This window comes from Mirounga angustirostris, unplaced genomic scaffold (genome assembly GCF_029215605.1).
Source record: "Mirounga angustirostris isolate CCGP_5_RB_7025 unplaced genomic scaffold, mMirAng1.0.hap1 SCAF_7, whole genome shotgun sequence".
NCBI classification, from domain to species: domain Eukaryota; kingdom Metazoa; phylum Chordata; class Mammalia; order Carnivora; family Phocidae; genus Mirounga; species Mirounga angustirostris.
This window is the reverse complement of record NW_026991715.1, coordinates 147,249,323-147,269,689: the sequence shown is the minus strand read 5'-3', so window position 1 is coordinate 147,269,689 and position 20,367 is coordinate 147,249,323. Positions and strand designations below refer to the sequence as shown.

The 20,367-nt window shown below is 44.8% G+C and overlaps 1 protein-coding gene across 5 annotated transcripts in view; it reads right to left on the bottom strand.

Annotated features, from left to right (window-relative positions):
* SEMA5A (semaphorin 5A) overlaps positions 1-20,367 on the bottom strand; it is a 472,196-nt gene that overhangs the window by 20,290 nt on the left and 431,539 nt on the right. For all 5 annotated transcript variants that reach the window (XM_045863616.3, XM_064596872.1, XM_064596869.1 and 2 more), the window contains exons 17-18: positions 10,999-11,224; positions 6,980-7,198 (exon numbers count right to left, since the gene is read on the bottom strand). In XM_045863616.3, the coding sequence (XP_045719572.1) occupies positions 6,980-7,198; positions 10,999-11,224 (445 nt within the window). The remainder of the gene's footprint in view (positions 1-6,979; positions 7,199-10,998; positions 11,225-20,367) is intronic.

The following is a 20,367-nucleotide window of genomic DNA, read 5'->3' as shown; positions in this document are numbered from 1 at the left end:
CATGAAGAAAGCCGAGTGCTACGTATGTAACACAAAGTCCCAGTCCCCGGGGAGGACCATGAGCCACGTTCTGTAGTCATTCATGCGAAGGCCTGCTAGCTCTCTCTCACTTTGCTAACCCCAGAAGCTACCTAGAGCCAAGGGTCAGCAGCTGCAGTCACGGGCTTCCTTCCTACCTGGATTACAATGTGCTCGACGACGGGGGGTTTTGAGAAAAGCTAACAGGTTCCGGAGGAACCGTGAAGGGTGCTCCAGAGACAAAGCTGCCAAACCACCAAACTGAGCATGAACTGCATTGACTTGGCAGTGCGTTTATAGCAAGGACTAAGGAGACGAATCCCAATATCCACAGCCAGATGATTATGGAGGAGAGTTTTACAATGTGGACATGAGGCACGACTGGTTCCGTGACTGTTGGTAACCCAGAGCATGTCCCTCATTTGCCCCCATCCGGGCTCCTGATACCTGCACACGGGCCTCCTGAGCGCTGGCATCCACGGCCCGCCCAGATGTAGGACCTCGGTGCTCGTCCTGCGTCAGCTGATGTTGCTAAAACTGGCCCGTCACGCTGGCTGCGGTGGTCCCTGATACTGTCATATCCGACCTGTTATTTATCTAACTCCTGAATGGTGCTCCCTCTTGCTAGCCAGCCCCAGAGCAAAGCTGCAGGACTCTGTCGACCCAGCATTAGACTCATCAAAAATGGGCAAGAATAGCCATCACCACAGCTAGGGACAATAAAAACCCGATGAGAGACTCACTATTACCATATGTACAGATTTGCACAGTTTATTTTCTCTGTATCCTACATAAAAAGAAAACAGAATGGGGCACCTGGGTGGCTCAGTCGGTTAAGAGCTGCCTTCAGCTCAAGTCATGATCTCAGGTCCTGGGATCGAGCCCCGTGTGGGGCTCTGCACTCAGTGGGGAATCTGCTTGTCCCTCTGCCCTTCCCCCTGTTCGTGCTCTCTCTCGCGCGTGCGCAAATAAATAAATAAAATCTTAAAAAAAAAACCAAAAAAACCCAGAAGCAATCATGAGAAGCAATGCCAAAGCTGTTCAAGGTTGTTTTGGGTAGAATCACATCGTTTGCATTTTAATACACCCAGCATGATTTAATGCATCTTTGTGGAGTAATATTTTTCTTTAGATATAAGCATAGGTAAAAAGAAAGTATTTTTGAGAAACATGAGCAGGAATTTCACTTTTATGATATTTTTTATCTGCAAAAAAGTAAAAACAAAACAGAAACAAAACATTTGAACCCCATGTTAAAGTGGGTTTGTGACCTAACTGGGAACTTTGTGATTCCGAAGTTTATACGTTTTCCCTAACAGGCAGTAAGGTGGATCGGGAAGTAAGCGGGAACCAGTCAGTTATCTGCCACTGGTAGGAGGCAGAATTGTACAAGTTCCAAAAATCCTCTTCTGCATCTATTCTTACTGGGGGGATGCTTGCTGCCAGTTTTTCTCTGTCTGTAACCTGAGCTGAAGCTTGGTCTCTAGTGCGTATGTTTGCACACCCAAGAAGAAGGTGCCCATACGTCATAGTGCCTTAGAATAACAGGTGTCAAAGAGCTTGGGTGTCTGAATGTGCACAAGACAATCTGGAGCTCAGAAGGGTCTAGTGCCTCATCTAAACGGTGCTAGAACCTGACTCAGATAGAACCAACCACGGGATCTGAGGATTCTTCACTTTTGTATCTCATGGTAGACTTCCAGACCGGTGGCCAACAGGTATGTTTAACAATGCTCAACATCACTAATTATCCATGAAATGCAATTCGAAACCACAATGAGACATCACTTTACACCTGCCAGGATGGAGGTTATAAAAAGAAAAACAATAGGGAACAATAGATAAAAATGTTGGTGAGGATTTGGAGAAATTGGAACCTTTGCCCACTGCTGGGGCAAAAGCAAACTGGTGCAGTTGCTAGGGAAAGCACTATGGTGGTTCTTGAAAAAATTAAAAACAGAACTACTGTATGATCCAGCTATCCCACTTCTGGATACAGATATCCAAAAGAATTGAAATCAAGATCTCAAAAAGATATCTACGCTCCCATGTCCATTGCAGTATTATTCACGAAAGCCCACATAGCCTTCTGTGCAACACTGTGTCTCTAGGTTACAGTCCTGTCTTGTGCATGTAAAGTTTTGTTTATAGGGGCCCTTGGGTGGCTCAGTCCATTGAGCATCTGACTCTTGGTTTCGGCTCAGGTTATGATCTTGGGGTCATGAGATCCAGCTCCCTGTTGGGCTCCGAGCTCAGTGGGGACTCTGCTTGGGATTCTCTCTCTCCCTCTCCCCCCGCCCCAAGTAAATAAATAAATTTTAAAAAAATAGAGATTTGTTAACAGGGTGGCTCTCATGTTAACTATTCTTACTACAATAAAAAAAATTTTTAAAACCCAAAGATTCATTTTTTCATCCATAATCATGTTATAATCATGGAGTCCTAACAGTCACACACCAGGAGGCTGATAAACTGATGTCTAGAAACTATCTTTTGATATTTCAAATAGTATTCATTCCTATCCACATTTCAACTAACATTCCAAGTATTATCTCATCTAGTCTAATAAATGCTACCCACCCAATTCACACCAACTGTCCTCTTGGTATCACAAAAAATTCCCCTGGCACAGAACTGTTTGTTGCTTAATAGAATGTAGTTCTTGTTCGAAATGCGAGCAGTTTGAGGGAGCATTTGGAATAGAACCCAGTTGCTAAAACATTCCCACTTGCCAGTTTCAACCATAAGCTCACAAATACCTCTACCAAGTTCAACTGCAACTTCATTGTCCTAAGGGATATACTCAACTGGGGAAAGAGATGCTTCCAGTCCAAAGGGAAATCAGAGGAAAATTCCAGCCACTTTACTCCATCAGGCAGTTGCCCTGTTCTGTAATCACCAGACACCCCAGACCAGTTCGACCCCACTCCTCACTTCCTGCCACCTCAACCTTGTGCTTCCATCACAGATCTCCACCTTCTCGGAGCACGGACTCTGGATGCAAGGGGGACGGTGCTTTGGACTGGATAAAAAATGATAATGAGTATTGAAGTAACATTTCATATTAGGAAGACTAAAGTATTTCCAAAATAGAAATTACAGAGTATGAAAAAGCTTCACGCCATAGCCTTCACTGCTAGGAGCCTGCAGAACCTGGTAGGGAAACAGGAACTTGGGAGCCAAGGAAAGAAAACAAATGTAGCCTCCACGTGAGGCACCTGAAGGCTTCCTAGCCTGCTGAGTAAACGATGCTGGGCTAACACAATCACCATACTAGTGGAAATAATAACCCACTCGGTATTGCTTCTTGTCCTCACCACCACCATGGGGGGTGTTCTAGAATGCGGGATGGAACCAGAGGGGTCCCGAGGGAGCAGAGGCAATGCGTGGTGGGGCGGGGGGGGGGGCAGGACCAGCAGGCTGAGCCCAGGACCAGGCACCGTTTAGGGCTTCGTGTAATTCCGGCCACATCACTGCAATTCCTACGGGAATCTCTTCCTGGCCCAGAAAGACCAGTTCAGAGGAAAATCAGACAAATATGCAAAAGCTCAGATTCATGTTTCCTGCAAGGATCAAGGCAATTAATTGAAGGGGATTATTGTGGATCAAATGAAATTCATAGATTAGGTACACCTGATGGAAGAGGATGAGAGTTCTTATTCTGACTGACTGCTCCACCCGCCACAGCAAAACAAGAATGACGGCCCCAGAATTACGATTACCAGCAATCTGAAGAGCAGAGCAAAATGAAATCATTAATGTCTGAGTGTCAGGCCCGTGTCAGGCATCCTGGGGGCTGTCGAGAGATATAAAGTCCTGCCTTCACAGTCCTCCAGGACATGGGTGTATATGACACTGTTTCCCCAGAGGGGAATCACGTTATCTACAGGACACACACCCAAGTCATCATTTTCATTCAGAGTCTGTCCCTCCGTTAGACTGTCACTCAGTGTCCCTCCTGCCTCATATTATGGCTCCCATAATGTTACTTAAACTTGAATATTATTCAGTAACAAAGAACTACCTGTTGTCTCCACCTTCGTAGGCCAAGGTCTGGAATCCTTAGTTCTGAAAACAAACATGGATTGAAAAAGAGGAGTGAAGACTGATATGAGGCATTCTTAATCTCAGGAAACAAACTGAGGGTTGCTGGAGCGGTGGGTGGTGGGAGGGATGGGGTGGCTGGGTGATAGACATTGGGGAGGGTATGTGTTATGGTGAGCACTGTGAATTGTGTGATGAATCACAGACCTGTACCTCTGTGAATCACAGACAGACCTGTACCTCTGAAATAAATAATACATTATGTGTTAAAAACAAAAAAAGAAGACGATAGCAGGAAGGGAAAAATGGAGGGGGGAAATCAGAGGGGGAGACGAACCATGAGAGACTATGGACTCTGAGAAACAAACTGAGGTTTCTAGAGGGAAGGGGGTGGGGGGATGGGTTAGCCCAGTGATGGGTATTAAAGAGGGCACGTACTGCATGGAGCACTGGGTGTTATACGCAGACAATGAATCATGGAACACTACATCAAAAACTAGTGATGTAATATATGGTGACTAACATAACATAATAATAATAAAAAAAAAAAAGTGAAGAAAGACCAAGCACTGGGTTACTTGGTCTTCCTTCCTTCCTTCCTTCATTCAACTTTGTCAGCAAACATTTTTGGATCGCCCACTGTGTGCCATTCACAGGGTACACATGGATGCAGTGATATGGTCCAGGTCAGAAAGGAACATAGAGTTCATGAGGAGGCATCCTATGAATAATGTCAACCCAGGATGGCCACTGGTGATCGGGTTAGTGACCAGATGTAGTAGCTACATCAGCCAAGGACCCATTGAGCTGGAGTCATGGCAGCTACCCCAATCAGGCCACCCCTGAGCTGAGTCCCGAGGGACAGACAGGAATTGGCCAAAGAGAGGAGCAGGGATGGGGAGTGGGGGTGGGGATCATTCCAAACACCAGGTACGGTGTTTTTAAAGGTACAGAAACCTGTGAGCACAGCATCTTTGTCAGTAGGTACAAATAAGTTTCCGAGTTCCTTAAGCAAGGAACTGGCTTGCGGCAGTGCTCAGTGAGTATTTGTTGGATGGGTGAATGGATGAATAGATGGATGGATGGGTGATGGATAGATGATGGATGGATAGATGGATGGATGGGTGGGTGGTAGGTGAACTGGTGGATGGGTGGTGAGTGAATTGGTGGATGGATAGATAGGTGGAAGGATGGACGGATGGATGGGTAGGTGGATGAATGGTGATGGTTGGATTGGGATGAATAGATGGGTGAATGCATGATGGATGGGTGGGTGGTGGATGAATTAGTGGATGAATAGATAGTGGATGGATAGATGGATGGATGATGGATGAATGGGTGTGAGGATGAATGGATGATGGGTGGATTAATGGATGAATGGATGGGTGGATGGATGATGGATGGATGGGTGGTGTGTGAATTGGTGGACGGACAGTTGGATGGATGGATGAATAAATGTATATTAAACTGAAAATACCTAGTTCTCAGCTTTGAGGAGGAGGAGCCCAGTAACGCCCCTGCTCCCATGGTTGCTCTACTCCCTCTGGGCTGACTCTGTCTGAACTTCTCCAGCCTCAGGAGATTCTTCCCTCCAACAGCTTGGCTCTCCCGGCCAAGTGATGCTGAGGGGGTGGGAAAGGTCACAGAGCCAGTTCTTTCCCACAGCCCCAGCACAGAGAGTAGGATTCCTCCCTGGCACTGGGAGAGAGTTCGTTGGTGACATCATTAGATTAAGCTCTGTGTTATAAACTGAACAGGGAGGGCGACAAGGGAACGTCAGGATCCCTCCATCTACCCTCGCCTCCCCAGGCTCCAGACATGAGTCCTCATTGCTGTCAGCAGAACATGCAGACTCCTCCAAATGCTTGGATGCCACTTTGGTCCTTGAGTGCAAGACCCAGGGCCATCTCAGAGACACTCCTTAACGTGACCTGGTGGCTGTTTTTATTTGAGGTGAACTGGTGGGTGAACGATCACTGACGGCTGTTTCATGTGTGTCAGGCCTGTGCGGGGCGCTGGGGGCGCTGCACTGAGCGGGACTGTCAAGGAAGTCCCTGCGGTTCTGGAACCTTCGTGGGGCAGAGTCAGAGGCAACCTGCAGAGTCGTAGACAGCGCTTGGGTGGCCGTGAGGCACCGACGAAGGAGCCTCTGGTTATGGGAAGGTCAGGTGGGAGGGAGTCAGGTGCCGGGGCTGTCCCCAGAGCTCGGCAGGAGGAGCACAGAGAGGGCTAGCGCACTGACTACGACAGCCAGCCTCAGGACTGCGTCCGCACGCAACGTCCTGTCCAGGAAGACGGAGGCTCCTTAAGCTCATTTACTAACGCTGTGCTCATTTGGGAACTCCGTGGAATGAAATGCCAGGTCTCAGGAGGAAGACCCCAACAACACAGCCTCTGTCAGCCTCCAAGAGAGAAGAGTGTGTGTTTAGAGGACTGAACTCAGGACAAAACGGAACCCTGCTGACTGAGGACACGAGGGGCTGGCTTGGCAGGCCCCTGGTGGGTCACTCTTGATACCCGTCACCCTGGAGGAGGAATCTGTGGTATGAAGGGAGGGCTGGTCCCAACAGTTTGGGAGGAGGCCAGCCTCCAGTTTCAAGGACACGACACATCTCTTCAGGCCAGGGCCGCAGGGCCCCCTGCTCCGTCAGGCACGGTGCCGAGGGCCCTGGAGCCTCATGGGGGTGCACGAGAATGTTTTAGTTTCTTTAAAATCAGGAGAAATAAATGAATATAACCCAGCCTGGGTTATATAGCTGTCTTTTTACCAAGGCAGTTTAGAAAATGTAATCTGTGACTTTTCATATATTTAATCTCAAGCATAAAGGCAGGGAAGTCAAGCAAGCCTCCCTAAATTAGAAGGTCGTCTAAGGCCCTTGAACTTCCAGATGTTTTCCAGAGTACTCGATCCACTCACCTGGGCAGGGCAAAATGTTGCACTCCTGGTATTCCAGGGATGGGCCCAGGCACGGCATGCCCCCATACTTGGGCTCGGGGTTGTTGCAAACACGCTTCCGGTGCCGAATGCCCCTGTTACAGTCGCGGCTGCACTGTGACCACGACGTCCAGGCTGACCACGCCCCGTTGACGGTGTGGGCAGAGTACCTCCCAGCGCGCAGGAAGTCACCAGAAAGTCCTGCCAACGAAGCGGCCCGCGAGTGGCTGTTAGAAGTTCTGAGAGTAACCAGAGTCCCAGCTAACCTTCCCTGTCTCTCAGCTGCCGGCTTCATTCTGTAACTGCATCCCCCAAATCAGTGGAATACTTTTTCTACTTCAGAAGAAAGAACTGCAGGTGAATGCTAATCTTCCATAACTCAGGCTTCCTTCTCTGCGGTGGCTCTTACATAGGATGCAACGCAGCACTTGACTGGTAAATGCGGTCACATACTTATGCAATAGGTCTTAGGTTTGTAGGCCACTCGTTTTTCTGAGAAACTTCTTACATAGAAAACACAACTTTCTCACTTCTCTTGGGAATTCTAGAGCAAACCGTGCCGTACAGAACGAGGTGATGCTCACCACTGGGGACATCGATCTGCAGAGAGGAAAGCACGGTTCCGACAGTTTTCTAAACCTGTCCCTCAACCTGTGAGCCTTTCCACAGTGAATTCAGGCTGGTGGAAGAGGCAGAGTTCACCACTTTGGAATCCCAGGCCACAGAGACAGGTGTCTGTCCGGAACCCCGCAGGGGGCAGAGCTCAGGACTCGGAACCGAACACATCCCTGAACGACGGTGCCCAGTGGCACTCGCCCCCAGAAGTTCAGAGCCCGCTTACTCGCAGCTGTGTCTCCACCACATATGTGGCGGCAGAAGCAGCAGCAGCTGGAGCTGTCTTGGAAGGAACAGGCTCTGGACACGTCCCGTGTGTCTGGTCTGCTCTGAGCGCTCTACGCTTGCTAAGTCATTTAACTAATTAGGCACAGCCAAAAGTCCTGTTCGCTTTGATGAAAATGGCCACTCACTTACAATATCAACAAATACTCTAATGCTCTCAAATGCTGGCAATGTGACTCAGGTTTTAACAGAAAACTCTCGGGATGCCTGGGTGGCTCAGTCGGTTAAGCGTCTGCCTTCGGCTCAGGTCACGATCCCACGGTCCTGGGATCGAGCCCCATATTGGGCTCCCTGCTCAGCAGGGACTCTGTGTCTCCCTTTCCCTCTGCCCCTCCCCTCCCCGTTCATGCTCTCTCTCCCTCTCTCTCTCTCAAATAAATAAATAAAATCTTAAAAAACAAAACAAAACAAAACCTCTCAAAGTATGCCATGAAGTTCTGGAGAAGTGCGAAAAGGCAAATACAGCAAGAGTCCTGTCCACTGCTGAGCTCCTTCGCTGTTTACTTAAAAACTCCGGCTCAGAAACCTCGGTAGGATGCTCTTTAGAGAAAATGGATTTGAAATGTCTTTCTGTGATGAACCAATACTTTGTGGTTAATCAATACAGAACAGCTATGCACAAGTCAGCCTCATTTTGTGTGGTTGGAGGCAAAGAAGTCCAATTTTGTATTTTCAAGATGTCAATACCAAAACGTGTGGATGGTCATTAGAACTTGAAGCCCTTAAGACACAAGAAAGATGAAGTTTTTTTTTTTTTTAAAGATTTTATTTATTTATTTGAGAGAGAGAATGAGAGAGAGCACATGAGAGGGGGGAGGGTCAGAGGGAGAAGCAGACTCCCCGCCGAGCAGGGAGCCCGATGTGGGACTCGATCCCAGGACTCCAGGATCATGACCTAAGCCAAAGGCAGTCGCTTAACCGACTGAGCCACCCAGGCGCCCAAGATGAAGTATTTTTTACGCCTTGCCCATGATATACTTTTGGAGGAAATATGGGATATCTTTTATAAATGTATATCAAACTTTTTCTTAGTTTATATTACTATCATTGAAAACAAACATCAGCTTTGGTCTTGTATGTATCTGAGAATAAAAGGGTAAATTGGGGCGCCTGGGTGGCTCAGTTGGGTAAGCGTCTACCTTTGGCTCAGATCTCAGTGTCCTGGGATGGAGCCCCATGTCAGGCTCTCTCCTCAGGGTGGAATCTGCATTTCCCTCTGCCTCTGCCCCTCCCCCTGCTCATGGATGCTCTTTCTGTCTGAAATAAATAAATAAAATCTTCAAAAAAAAAAAGGGTAAAAAAAGATATGTTCAGAAAAGACAATGACATTCCTGTGCAGGGAAACACTGCCGCTCATTGTCTCTTTTTTACCTTGATGTCGTAAGAAATAACAGTTCACCGCCTGCTCTGAAATAAGAAAGTTAAGTGCATGAATTGGAGACAGGGCTGCCAGAATTTGCAAATAAAATAGAGCAAGCCTGGTTAAATCTGAATTTCAGATGAACAACAAATCATATTCTCGGTAAGTATGTCCCAAATATTGCATGGGGCATACTTATCCTAAAACAGATCCATGGGGCATGCTCATACTAAAAAATTCTGAGAAGTATCTGAAATTCATCTTTAACTGGGAATTTTGTATTTTATGTCACTATTCCAATGTGAGATCAGAAGATCGTCCCTTGCAGAATGTAGATCTTTACAATGGGTCCTGGTTCCCTCTTGGTATTCCAGCATATATATGTCTTTTCTTCTTACTAAAGCAGGATTTTACAAAATTAGTAGGAGCGAAGATCATTTTGCTTGATTTTCTGCATGTATAGGTGTTCACTTTATTGAAATTGTAGACCTAGTCACAGAAGATTTTTCACTAAGTAGACTTATTTTTTTAAAGAAATGACGAACAAGCCTATATACAGTTGCTGAACTACAGTGGGCAGAATGGTTTGAGGTCAGGAGATGGTTAATGTCAGGACCTACGATGAGGAGGGGCTCTTGAAGGCAACGGCCAGGCCTCCAAGCAGCAGCTCTCCCCAGGGGAGGCAGAGAGATCAGTGACACGTGGGTACTGGAGGAGGCAGGAGGACATCTATCACACCCCCACGAATTTATCCTACCCGTGGCAGCCCAACACGGTGGCTTACTACCTCTGTGGTTCATCAAGGCCACCCACTCTCGGTCCAAGGAGGCTTCTCGAAAAGCAACACTGATGGTGACTGTATTTTCTAGGTCACATTCATGTTGTCAGAATAATGTGGAAATATAAACACAAACGTGCCGAGAAATGTTCCCAGTGGTCTAGTGCACGATAGAACTATCACCGTTCTCAACACATCGTGCTCTGAGAACCATCTGTGAAAACCTATCTTCTTTTTAGAATTGGACAGATCTTGTTAAAGTAGATGGGAGAGACAGAAGAGATGAGGAAGAAAGCAGAAGTGAAGATTTTTGGGGATGACCAGGCTCACCCCCTCTCCTGCAGTAGAGACGGCTGAGCTCCAGGGCGAGCAAGTGAATTGTCGGAGGAGAGACGCCCACTACGCCGCAGGACCAGGCAGAGGGTGCATCTCCTGGTCTACCTTAGAGCTCTCCCTACGTTATTAATATGGTATGGAAGGGATTAAAAGGACAGAGCAATTTCAAAGACTATGAAAGGATTCTCACAGGCTGAACTTTTAAGCAGAAAGATCCTTCTACAGACAGACGCCCTTTCTTTGTCTTGGTCCAGCTTGGGGAAGAATGAAAGTAAAAGCTTATTTGTAGCTTACATTTTGGGGGGCGAGAAGACCGATGGAAGACCACTGAGCCTTCCTCAATATATTTCCTGATATTAAATAAATCTCCCACCAACTATTCTGGATCTCTAGAATATGGTGTTATTGTGAGGACTGAATTCACGGGACCACCTCGATATAGAATTCTTTCCCACCGTTTGCTATCCAGCTGGTTCTGCACGAGTGGGCTCACTGTCACAAAGACTGCGACACCAGAAGCAATCAGAAGGAGAACGTCCCCTCCCCTTGCTCTTCTACGACCTTAGAGACGGGATCGAACGCCCGTCTGTGGGGAGCGGGTCGGTGTTGGGGGGGGTAGATGCTCACCATCTGTGGAGCAGCCGCTGGTTCCGTCACTGGAACAGTACCGCATCTCGATTCTCTGCCTTCCCACTTCGAGCAGATTTGGACCAGGCAGGCGGGCTTTGCAAGTGTAGCGGAAGCGCTGCTCATAGTGGCCCCCGTTGTCTGAGATGTTGACGGGCGTCCAGGGTGTCCAGGGCGTGGTCTTCTTCAGCTCGGGGCACGGGTTGGTGTTGCAAGGCTGGTACTCCTGGGCGAGAAAGGGCATGGCATGTGCTTATCGTGCAAGCATCCACAGAGTCCCGGGCTTCCTTCTTTCACCGGAAGATGGGGCTCTCTAAAACCGCACGTGCTGACACCCATCTGCTACTCTACCAAGTGAAAAACAGTGCTGTTCAGTTGGGCCTTTAAAAGCATGTTCAGTGTCCAGGGTCCACTGCAGAAGGAACCTGCACAGTTTCTCCTGTGTCAACGAGGAGAATGAGACAATAAATGTAACCGGATGTGAATAAGAATGGTGAGCCCATAAAAATCACTTTCCTCTCACTTGATAAATAACCCAAACTGTTGACTATTCCGATGTGAAGCTTAACTGTTTTTTTTTTTTTTAAAGGCTTAAAGTTAAAATGATGGAACCAAAACATTTTATTTTGGACAACGTAACACTCAGCTTGAGATGAAGGAGTGTTTTAAGCTCTGGGATCACGGATTGGAAGTGTTAGAGTAGTAGAGTATCCAAATAACACACACAAAATGTAGTAACTTATAGTGTGTAAGTTTTCACAGCATTTCCCTGCTTAATCCCTGGACAGCGCTTCTCACTTTCTCTTCCCTTCCCTCGCCACCAGATTCCTCCCTTGTAAGCACAGGGGGGAGCATCCCGGTTACTGAGCAGCGTACATTTGAAGGTCTGGCAAATGGGGCATGGTGTGTGTGTGGGGGGGGGTGTGTGGAACTGATTAAGATTCTTAAAGATTTATTTGTCAAGAATTCTAAACATGGCATCTCCATAAAAAGCGCCATGTATGAAGGGTACAAGGTTGGACCTTGGACAGAGCACTGTTTGTTCTTCCACTGGACAATAAAGGTTGTTTCATTAGAGGGAAACCCACAACATATAATACATCCAATTATAACCATACCTTAAAAATGATTTTTATCAGTGTTAAACATATATATCAAGTAACTGTTAAATAGTCCTCTAAGGTTTTTTTATGAAAAAGAGAAATATTCTTTCCCCCATATCTTTTATTTACTTTTTAAATTTTATTTTATTTTACTTTATTGTATTATGTTAGTCACCATACATCATTAGTTTTTGATGTAGTGTTCCATGATTCATTGTTTGCGTATAATACCCAGTGCTCCATTCAATACATGCCCTCCTTAATACCCATCACTAGGCTAACCCATCCCCCCCTCCCCTCTAGAACCCTCAGTTTGTTTCTCGGAGTTCATAGTCTTTCATGGTTCGTCTCCCCCTCCGATTTCTCCCCCTTCATTTTTCCCTTCCTTCTCCTAATGTCCTCCATGCTATTCCTTATGTTCCACAAATAAATGAAACCATATGATAATTGACTTTCTCTGCTTGACTTATCCCCCATATGTTTTAGTTAAATATTTGCATGTTTAGCCCCTAGATCTAACAACCAGAATTTTCAAGGATCAGGCATTATCCATTAACTGTGCATTATGGAAGGAGAGGGTTTGGCCCTTTACTCCCTCCCCTATCCCTGTGTCAGCAACATTGATGAAAATTTACCATCTCTCATCATCTTAATGCAGTAACACTGTTCCTTTGGTTAGATCAAAGTCCAGCGTTTGCACTCATAACTAGGGGCACACCATCCCCAGCTGAGGGATGGGATAGGGTGATGGGCTACTATTCTTATCCAGGTCCCTTGCACACTAAAGTTTTTGGGGATGGTTGTTTAGATTCTATGACTTCGTCACCAATTTATCCCCCCTCCAATCAGGGACTTAGGCATATAAGAACTGTCCTTGTGGGTTTATGCTTCGAAAGAATACTCCTTTAATATGATAGTCATGTGCTTCCAGTAGGAAAGAGAGTGGCCATGTGTGTCCACACAGCCAGCTCTATTTGGAAGCCTATGAAAATATGTATTTTGCCATTAATCTAATTACTCTAACTACTTTTCTTTACTAGTAGTCCAATTAAAAAAAAAAATACCCATAAGTAACAAGACTCAGGAGTTCTTCCTATGTGTGACATCACAGGTTTTCAGCAGCAATTACGGAAAGTGGTCACCACCGCTTCTCTGATTTCTTATCTTCTCGCCATTTCCTTCCCCGCCCACACCGATGCACCTCATCCCCACACCAACACGTACCAGGAAGATTCATGACTTCATTTCCCTTTGTTTACAGCATCTTTTATTATGGTATTATTTGGATGCTGCCTCTTAAATGAAAAAAATAACCCCAGTGAATGCCATAAACCCAATCGTGTGAAAAACCAGGCAGAACACGCGTGAGCCCTCTCATTTTCTCTTGAAATGGAGGTCACACGATAGGAATGCAATAAACCCTTGTCCAGGCTTGCCGCATGATGGCACCACCATCCCCAGATTGCAAATGCTACATGCCACTGTCCTCCCCTTCATCACTTCAGCCTGGTGGGGCAGGTGTCCAGGGCTCCTTGCTGAAACCGACTCAGAACATACGCGGTTTATGGACCCCTGCTTAAAAAGTGCGGGTCCTTAAGCATTAACAAGTTCGTCAGTAAGATCCCCCATTTTAAGAAACAAATATAGGATGCTCCCAGTGACTCTTTGCTTCTGTACACCAGAAATGTCACCTGTTCTATGGAGGTGAAGTTTCATTTTTGAAATACATGAATAGCAAATATATTTTAAAGCTGGCTCAAGAGGCTGAGTTGGTCTCTGTGTGCTGGTGACATGTCCAATGGGGCAGAGGTGGGCACAGCTCAAGGATAAAGATCAATGTGGGCTTATTAGATAGCCTCTGATAACAAAGTTTGTTCTTCCATTCATTGTCTTTTCATCGTATGAAGTTTACCTTGAGACTCAGAACTGCCCTTTTCACCTGCTTCTTGAGGTTTGATTGTGATGCATTCATTTAAAATGTCAAATTATGAAATGCCAAGAAATGGTATGACCAAACAGTTTTATATCGGTGACCAAAATTACGAAGTGATTTCATTCAATGGTAAGTAGTTCTATGGCTCCGCCGAATCTGGATGCCACAATGTACTGATGACCCACGGCAGTAACTACCCAACTTGAATGTAACGTGAACAATATTACATTTAATGCTAAAGATAGAAATTATTTTCTAAGAAGTTTCAGGGAGCCAGTTACTATTACTTGTCATATCGGATGCCTAATATTCTGCTAGAAAATACTAGGTAACAATGGTCACTAATATCCATTCCACTTCGAGGTATACAGCTGAAGAAACTGAAATCAGGATCTTAGTGTGACTCCCATGTTCATCACAGCATTACTCCCAGTAGCCAAGGTATGGCAACAAAGTAAGTGTCCATCAACAGATGAATGGATAAACAAGATGTGGTATGTGTGTGAACATGATATATAATATACACTACAATGTGTAATAATATATAATATATACCATTCAATCATAAAAAGGAAGGAAATCTCCCCATAGATCCAGGCTTTTATGCTCAGGTTACATTATTTGGGTCTTATGAGGCCCTCTAGGCTAATGGCCAGTGATAAAAGTTATTTTCCTCTGGATATATTTCATTCTAGAACATTCTCTGGCTTTCCTGAAGAACAAAGGAAGAACACAGTTACTAGGTTGTCAGCCATCCTATATTTAAACCTAATTTTCCTAGAGGCACACATGGGCAGTGTCATGATACTCCACGCAATCTGTGAGGGAGCACAGCACCCAAGCTTGGAGGTTGTCCCCACTTTTTCCCATGACACATGTTTCCTGTGTACATCACAAGAAGGTTATGAAGGTCAAATGAAATCATTAATAGATAAGCACTCTGTAAAACATGAGAAGCTCTAGGAATGTAAGTCGTTGTTATTACTCTACCGGGAAGCCAAAGTCTAACGGATATTCCGTCCCATTTCACTTTTCTTGACTCCAAGCCACTGAAAAAATCCTTAAGCAAAGAAGTGATCCCAGAACCTGAGTACTGCATTCAATTTATTTCAGCAAACAGACTGGCCCAATATTACCATCCAGAATGGAAATCTCTTATTTGGTCCCTGAAAATCCCTGCAGCAAGTGGAAAGAGTAAATGATATTTTCTGTACAAAGAAAAGAAAGAGCAAGTGGGAATGTTCAGAGGGGTTCTCTCATCATGGTTTAGCTTAGGCCATCGGAAAATATCTGTTGAAATTGCAGCTTTAATTCCACCACGGTCAGCTCGTGTTCCAGTGACATCATGAACTTGAAGGGCGGTCAGGGCAGCAAACCCTCATCTAAGAAGAGCAGGTATGTTCGGGGAGAAGGCTGCTCTACCCAGAAGCTGCATATTGGTGCCTCTGAGGGGAGAAGCCAGAGAGAGCAAGCTGGACACCAGACCATGGAACACGGGGGCAGAACAGCCCTGTCCTGGGGCTGCCGCCGCCAAAAGGGTGATGGTTCATGAAAGACAGCACATGGGCCCCAAGTGCTGGTTGGACGTGAATGAATCAAGGATATTCCAAAGCCTTGTGGGTGAGGAAACAGAGCATAAACGCCTTGTTTGGAGTCAAAACTCACGTGTGAGAATGACCTAAAAAAAAAAAAAATCCACCAGGGGCACCTAGGTGGCTCAGTTGGTTAAGTGTCGGCCTTTGGCTGAGGTCATGATCTCAGGGTCTTGGGATAAAGCCCCGCACTGGGCTCCTTGCTCGGTGGGGAGCCTGCTTCTCTCTCTCCCTCTGCCTGCTGCCCCTGCTTGTCTCTCTCTTTCTCTCTCTCTGTTAAATAAATAAATAAAACCTTAAAATTAAATTAAAAAAAAAATCCACCTTGTGACAACTTGGATGGACCTTGAGGACATTATGCTAAGAGAAACGAATCTTGCAGAGAAAGACAAATTCTGCATGCTATCACTTCTACGTAGAATCTAAAAAGGACAGACTCAGAGAAACATAAAAAGTGTAGTCATTACCAGGGGTTGGAGAGGAGGGGACAATGGCGAGATACTGTTCAAAGGGTACAAACTTTCAGGCATGAGGTTAACAAGTTTGGGGATCTAATGGATAGCATGGCAATTATAGCTAATAATACTGTATCATGTAACTGATTCAGTAAGGAGAAAGGAGATCTTAGATGTTCTCACCTAAGAAAGGAGATCTTAGATGTTCTCACCTCAAAACAGAAATGTTTGACTATGTTTTAATTATGTGATGGGATGGGGATGGTAGTTAATATTCTGGTGGCAATCATTTTGCAATATATAAATGTATCAAATCAACATGAGATATACTTCAAACTTACACAAAGTTATGGACCAATTATTTCTGGAAAAACATAAAAATGAATTAAGGAAACAGTTGATGCAAGGACAAAACATAAATAAAGGGTCAAGAGCACCAAAAATCCCAAGGGTTACTAAAGCAATTTTGTACAATTCTCCAGATACGGTCCCCATGTACTCTCTGTCCCAGTCAACAGTAAAAGAACCATACATTTAAAGTTTAATCCAGGGGCGCCTGGGTGGCTCAGTCAGTTGAGTGTCCGACTCTTGGTTTCAGCTCAGGTCATGATCTCAGGGTCATGAGATCGAGCCCTGCATCGGGTTCCGCGCTGAGCATGGAGTCTGAGATTCTCTCTCCCTCTACCCAACCCTCTCTCTCTCTCAAATAAAAAAAGAAAGAAATCTTAAAAAAAAAAAAAAAAAAGTTTAACCCAGAAGCTGGGAGGTACCTATAGAAATAGACTCTGGGGTCCATTCTCTCCTCCCATCTGAACTGGTTCTTTCCTAATTCAAGCCACTGTCACCTCAGGCCTGGTTCACAGAATCGAAGCATGAATTTCATTGAAGTGTGTCTATTTGCAAGTCTGCTTTTACCCACAGACTGCAAGTTTGTCAAGAGCAGAATTTTGTCACATTTAATTTATATTACCAATCTTGAGTATAGTATTTTTTTGGTGAATGTATAAATCATATTAATTAATTCACAATTAGGTGCATTCTGAGGGAATGTGCATAAATTTGGGGAACAAATTTAGGGGGTTAAGAGGGGCTCCATGTTTTGCTATTTATTCTTCCTTTGAAAAACACTGAAATATCTATATTCCATAGGTTGAAAGTAAAATAGATGGTGACAACTCAAGCAAAATTTTGATAGCTTGTGCTCAGCACAAACTAAGAAAGTTACCCTTAAATTCATTTCATCAATAGCTGAATATATGAACTAAATTCATTCTCATATGGAATACTCATGGTTTTCACATGCATTTACCAAGTTCTCCTTCAGCATCAAAGGTTATCCTGCTGAGACAGAAAGCCATTCTGCACAAGACGAACAAAGAAGAAATGCAGTTGTGTTTGCAAAGGGCCAAAGTGCTCCAGCAAGTGCACAGAAGTAGGCCTGTGATCCCTGGCACTGGGGCAAACAGAGCAAAAACTGACAGGAAGTCCTGGAAATAAGCTTAATGGTACCCAGTAAGGAAGAGAAGTAAAAGAGAGATGGCAGATTCAGAATTAGAGGGCCACAGAATGACTTCTGCTTCTGACCAAGATGGAGTAAACAGAATCGGGATGAACTCTCTCCCTCCAAAACAACTAAAAAATGTATGGAACAACAGTTCTTAAAACACTGGGCACAGGGCAATGAAGAACAGTGATGGCCAAGTGAGGGGAAACATGAGGTGAGCCCCATAAGTGCCCAGCCTAGAACCTTGATGAGGCTTCCAGACCCTGGTGGCGGAAGGAGAATCCCAGGCAAACATTCTAGTGACTGAGGAGACAGAGTGAGAGGGGGCGGAAGCCAAAGGGACAGAAGGAGAGAGATGCACGGAGGCAACTCCAGTGTTATGCAGAGAGTCCGCCTCAAGTATTCAACAGGGGACAAATCTGTGAAATTTGAGGAAACCACAAGGGTGGCGAAAGACCCACCTGCAAAGATCAAAGGGAATAGTGCATATCACTTTCATTCCTACATACTAGCAAAGAGCAAGCAGAAATTAAAAGAATGCCATTTACAGTAGCAACAAAAATATGAAATACTTAGCAATACATCTCGCAAAATGTATGCTTGATTTGTACACTAAAGGACACCAAATCCCCTAAATGATCTATAGAATCAATGCAATCTTAATCACAATTCTAGAAGGCTTTTTTGGGAGTAAATATCGACAAGCTGGTTCTAAAATTCATACAGAAATTTAAAAAATCTAGAATACCCAAAACATTTTGGAAAGGAAGAACAGAGCTGGAGAACTTACACAACTTGACTTCAAGACTCATTATAGAACTACAATAGCATTCTGTGGTGTCCACATCAAGATAGAAAGACTAAGCAAAGGAATTCTGGACTGGAAAGTCCAGAAATAGGCCTGCATGTATACGGTTTATTCAGTTTTGATGAGAGAGCAAAGGCAATTCAACAGAGAAAGTAGAGACTTTTCAACGAATGGAGCTGTAGCAATTGGACAGCCATCTGTGAAAAGAAGACCTTTGAATGATAACTTACTCCCTGTTTGATAATAGACTCAAATGGATCATAGACCAACTATCTAAAGCCATAAAACCTCCAGAAGAAAACCTAGAAGAATCTCTCTGTGAGCTTCAGTCAAGCAAAGATTTCCTAGCTACAATGCCAAAAACATTATTCACATAAGAGAAACAATGACAATCTAAATTATTCAAAATCAGGAACTTCTGTTCTTTGAGAGACACTGTGAAGAGAAAGAGAGGCAAGCCTCACCCTGAGAGAGAATATTTGCAAATCAGATAAAAGACTCATATCCATCATATATTTAAAAAATTAAAATTCGTTGGGGCGCCTGGGTGGCTCAGTCGGTTAAGCGTCTGCCTTCGGCTCAGGTCATGATCCTGGAGTCCCTGGATCGAGTCCCGCATCGGGCTCCCTGCTCGGCAGGGAGTCTGCTTCGTCCTCTGACCCTCCCCCCTCTCATGTGCTCTCTCTCTCTCATTCTCTCTCTCTCAAATAAATAAATAAAATCTTTTAAAAAAAATTAAAATTCGACAATAAAAAACTTAATACAAAAATTGTCAAGGATAGGAATAGACATGTCACAAGAAAAGATAGATGGTAAAAAAGCATATATAAAAATTCTCAACATCATTTGTTAGAAAAAAAGAAAAAGCCCTAGGGAAACTACCACATACCTATTAGAATGGCTAAATTAAACACAAACCCCAAACCGGACACCACCAAATGCTGGTAAGCTTGCAGGGACCAGGAACCCCCCTCTCACACTCTGCTGGTAAAAATGGAGAATGGCACAATCCCTTTGAAACTATTTGACACTTTCCCTAATTAATGAAACATACACTTATGACCATATGACCTTGCCATCTCCTTCCTAGATATTTACCCAAGAAAAAAGAAAGTTAATGTCCACCCAAATACGGGTACACGGACATTCATAAAAGCTTTACTGGTAACAGCCAAAAATAGAAACAACCCATATGTCTATCTGTCAGCAGGTGAATATCTAAATGAATCATCTTATATCCATAGAAGGGAATACTAGTCAGCAGTAAAACGAAATGAACTGTTGATGTATACAGCATAGAAGAATCTGAAAATAATGATGAGTGAAAGAAGCCAGCAGAATGAGGGACTCCATTCACATAAAATTGATGGAAATGGAAACTAGCGTAGAGGCAGAAAGATCAGTGGTTGCCTGGGATCGGGGAGGTGTAGGAGGGAGGGGTTACAAAAGGGAACAGGCATGCTTTTATAATCTTATTTCTCTCATAAGCAGTTTCTTTAGCTGCAGTGCATTTTCATGCTGGTACAGGCTTTTGAACGTGAAGGAGTTAAAATCATCTTCCACGGCATTTGGAGAAGTCTTGGAGTCACAGGATGGTTTGTGGAAGAACCCTGCCCCAAGGCCAGCTTCTTACTCTCTAACCAAGTTCACATGGTAAGTGTATGTTACAGACTGCAAATCTGTAAACACTTGGAAGGTGTGTTAGTACATTCGGGCTGCTATAAGGAAAGATCACAGATGGGTACAACAGAAATGTACTTCCCTCAGCTCTGGAGCCTGGGAGCCTAACATTAGGGTATTAGCATGGTTGGGCGAGGGCCTTCTTCTGGGTTACAAACTTGGGTGAGCTAACTCTCTGGGGCCTCTTTTATAAGGACACCAATCCCATCCATGAGGGCTTCACCTTCATGACCTAATCACCTCCCAAAGGCCTCACTCACCTCCTACTACCATCCCTTTAAGGCATTAGGTTTT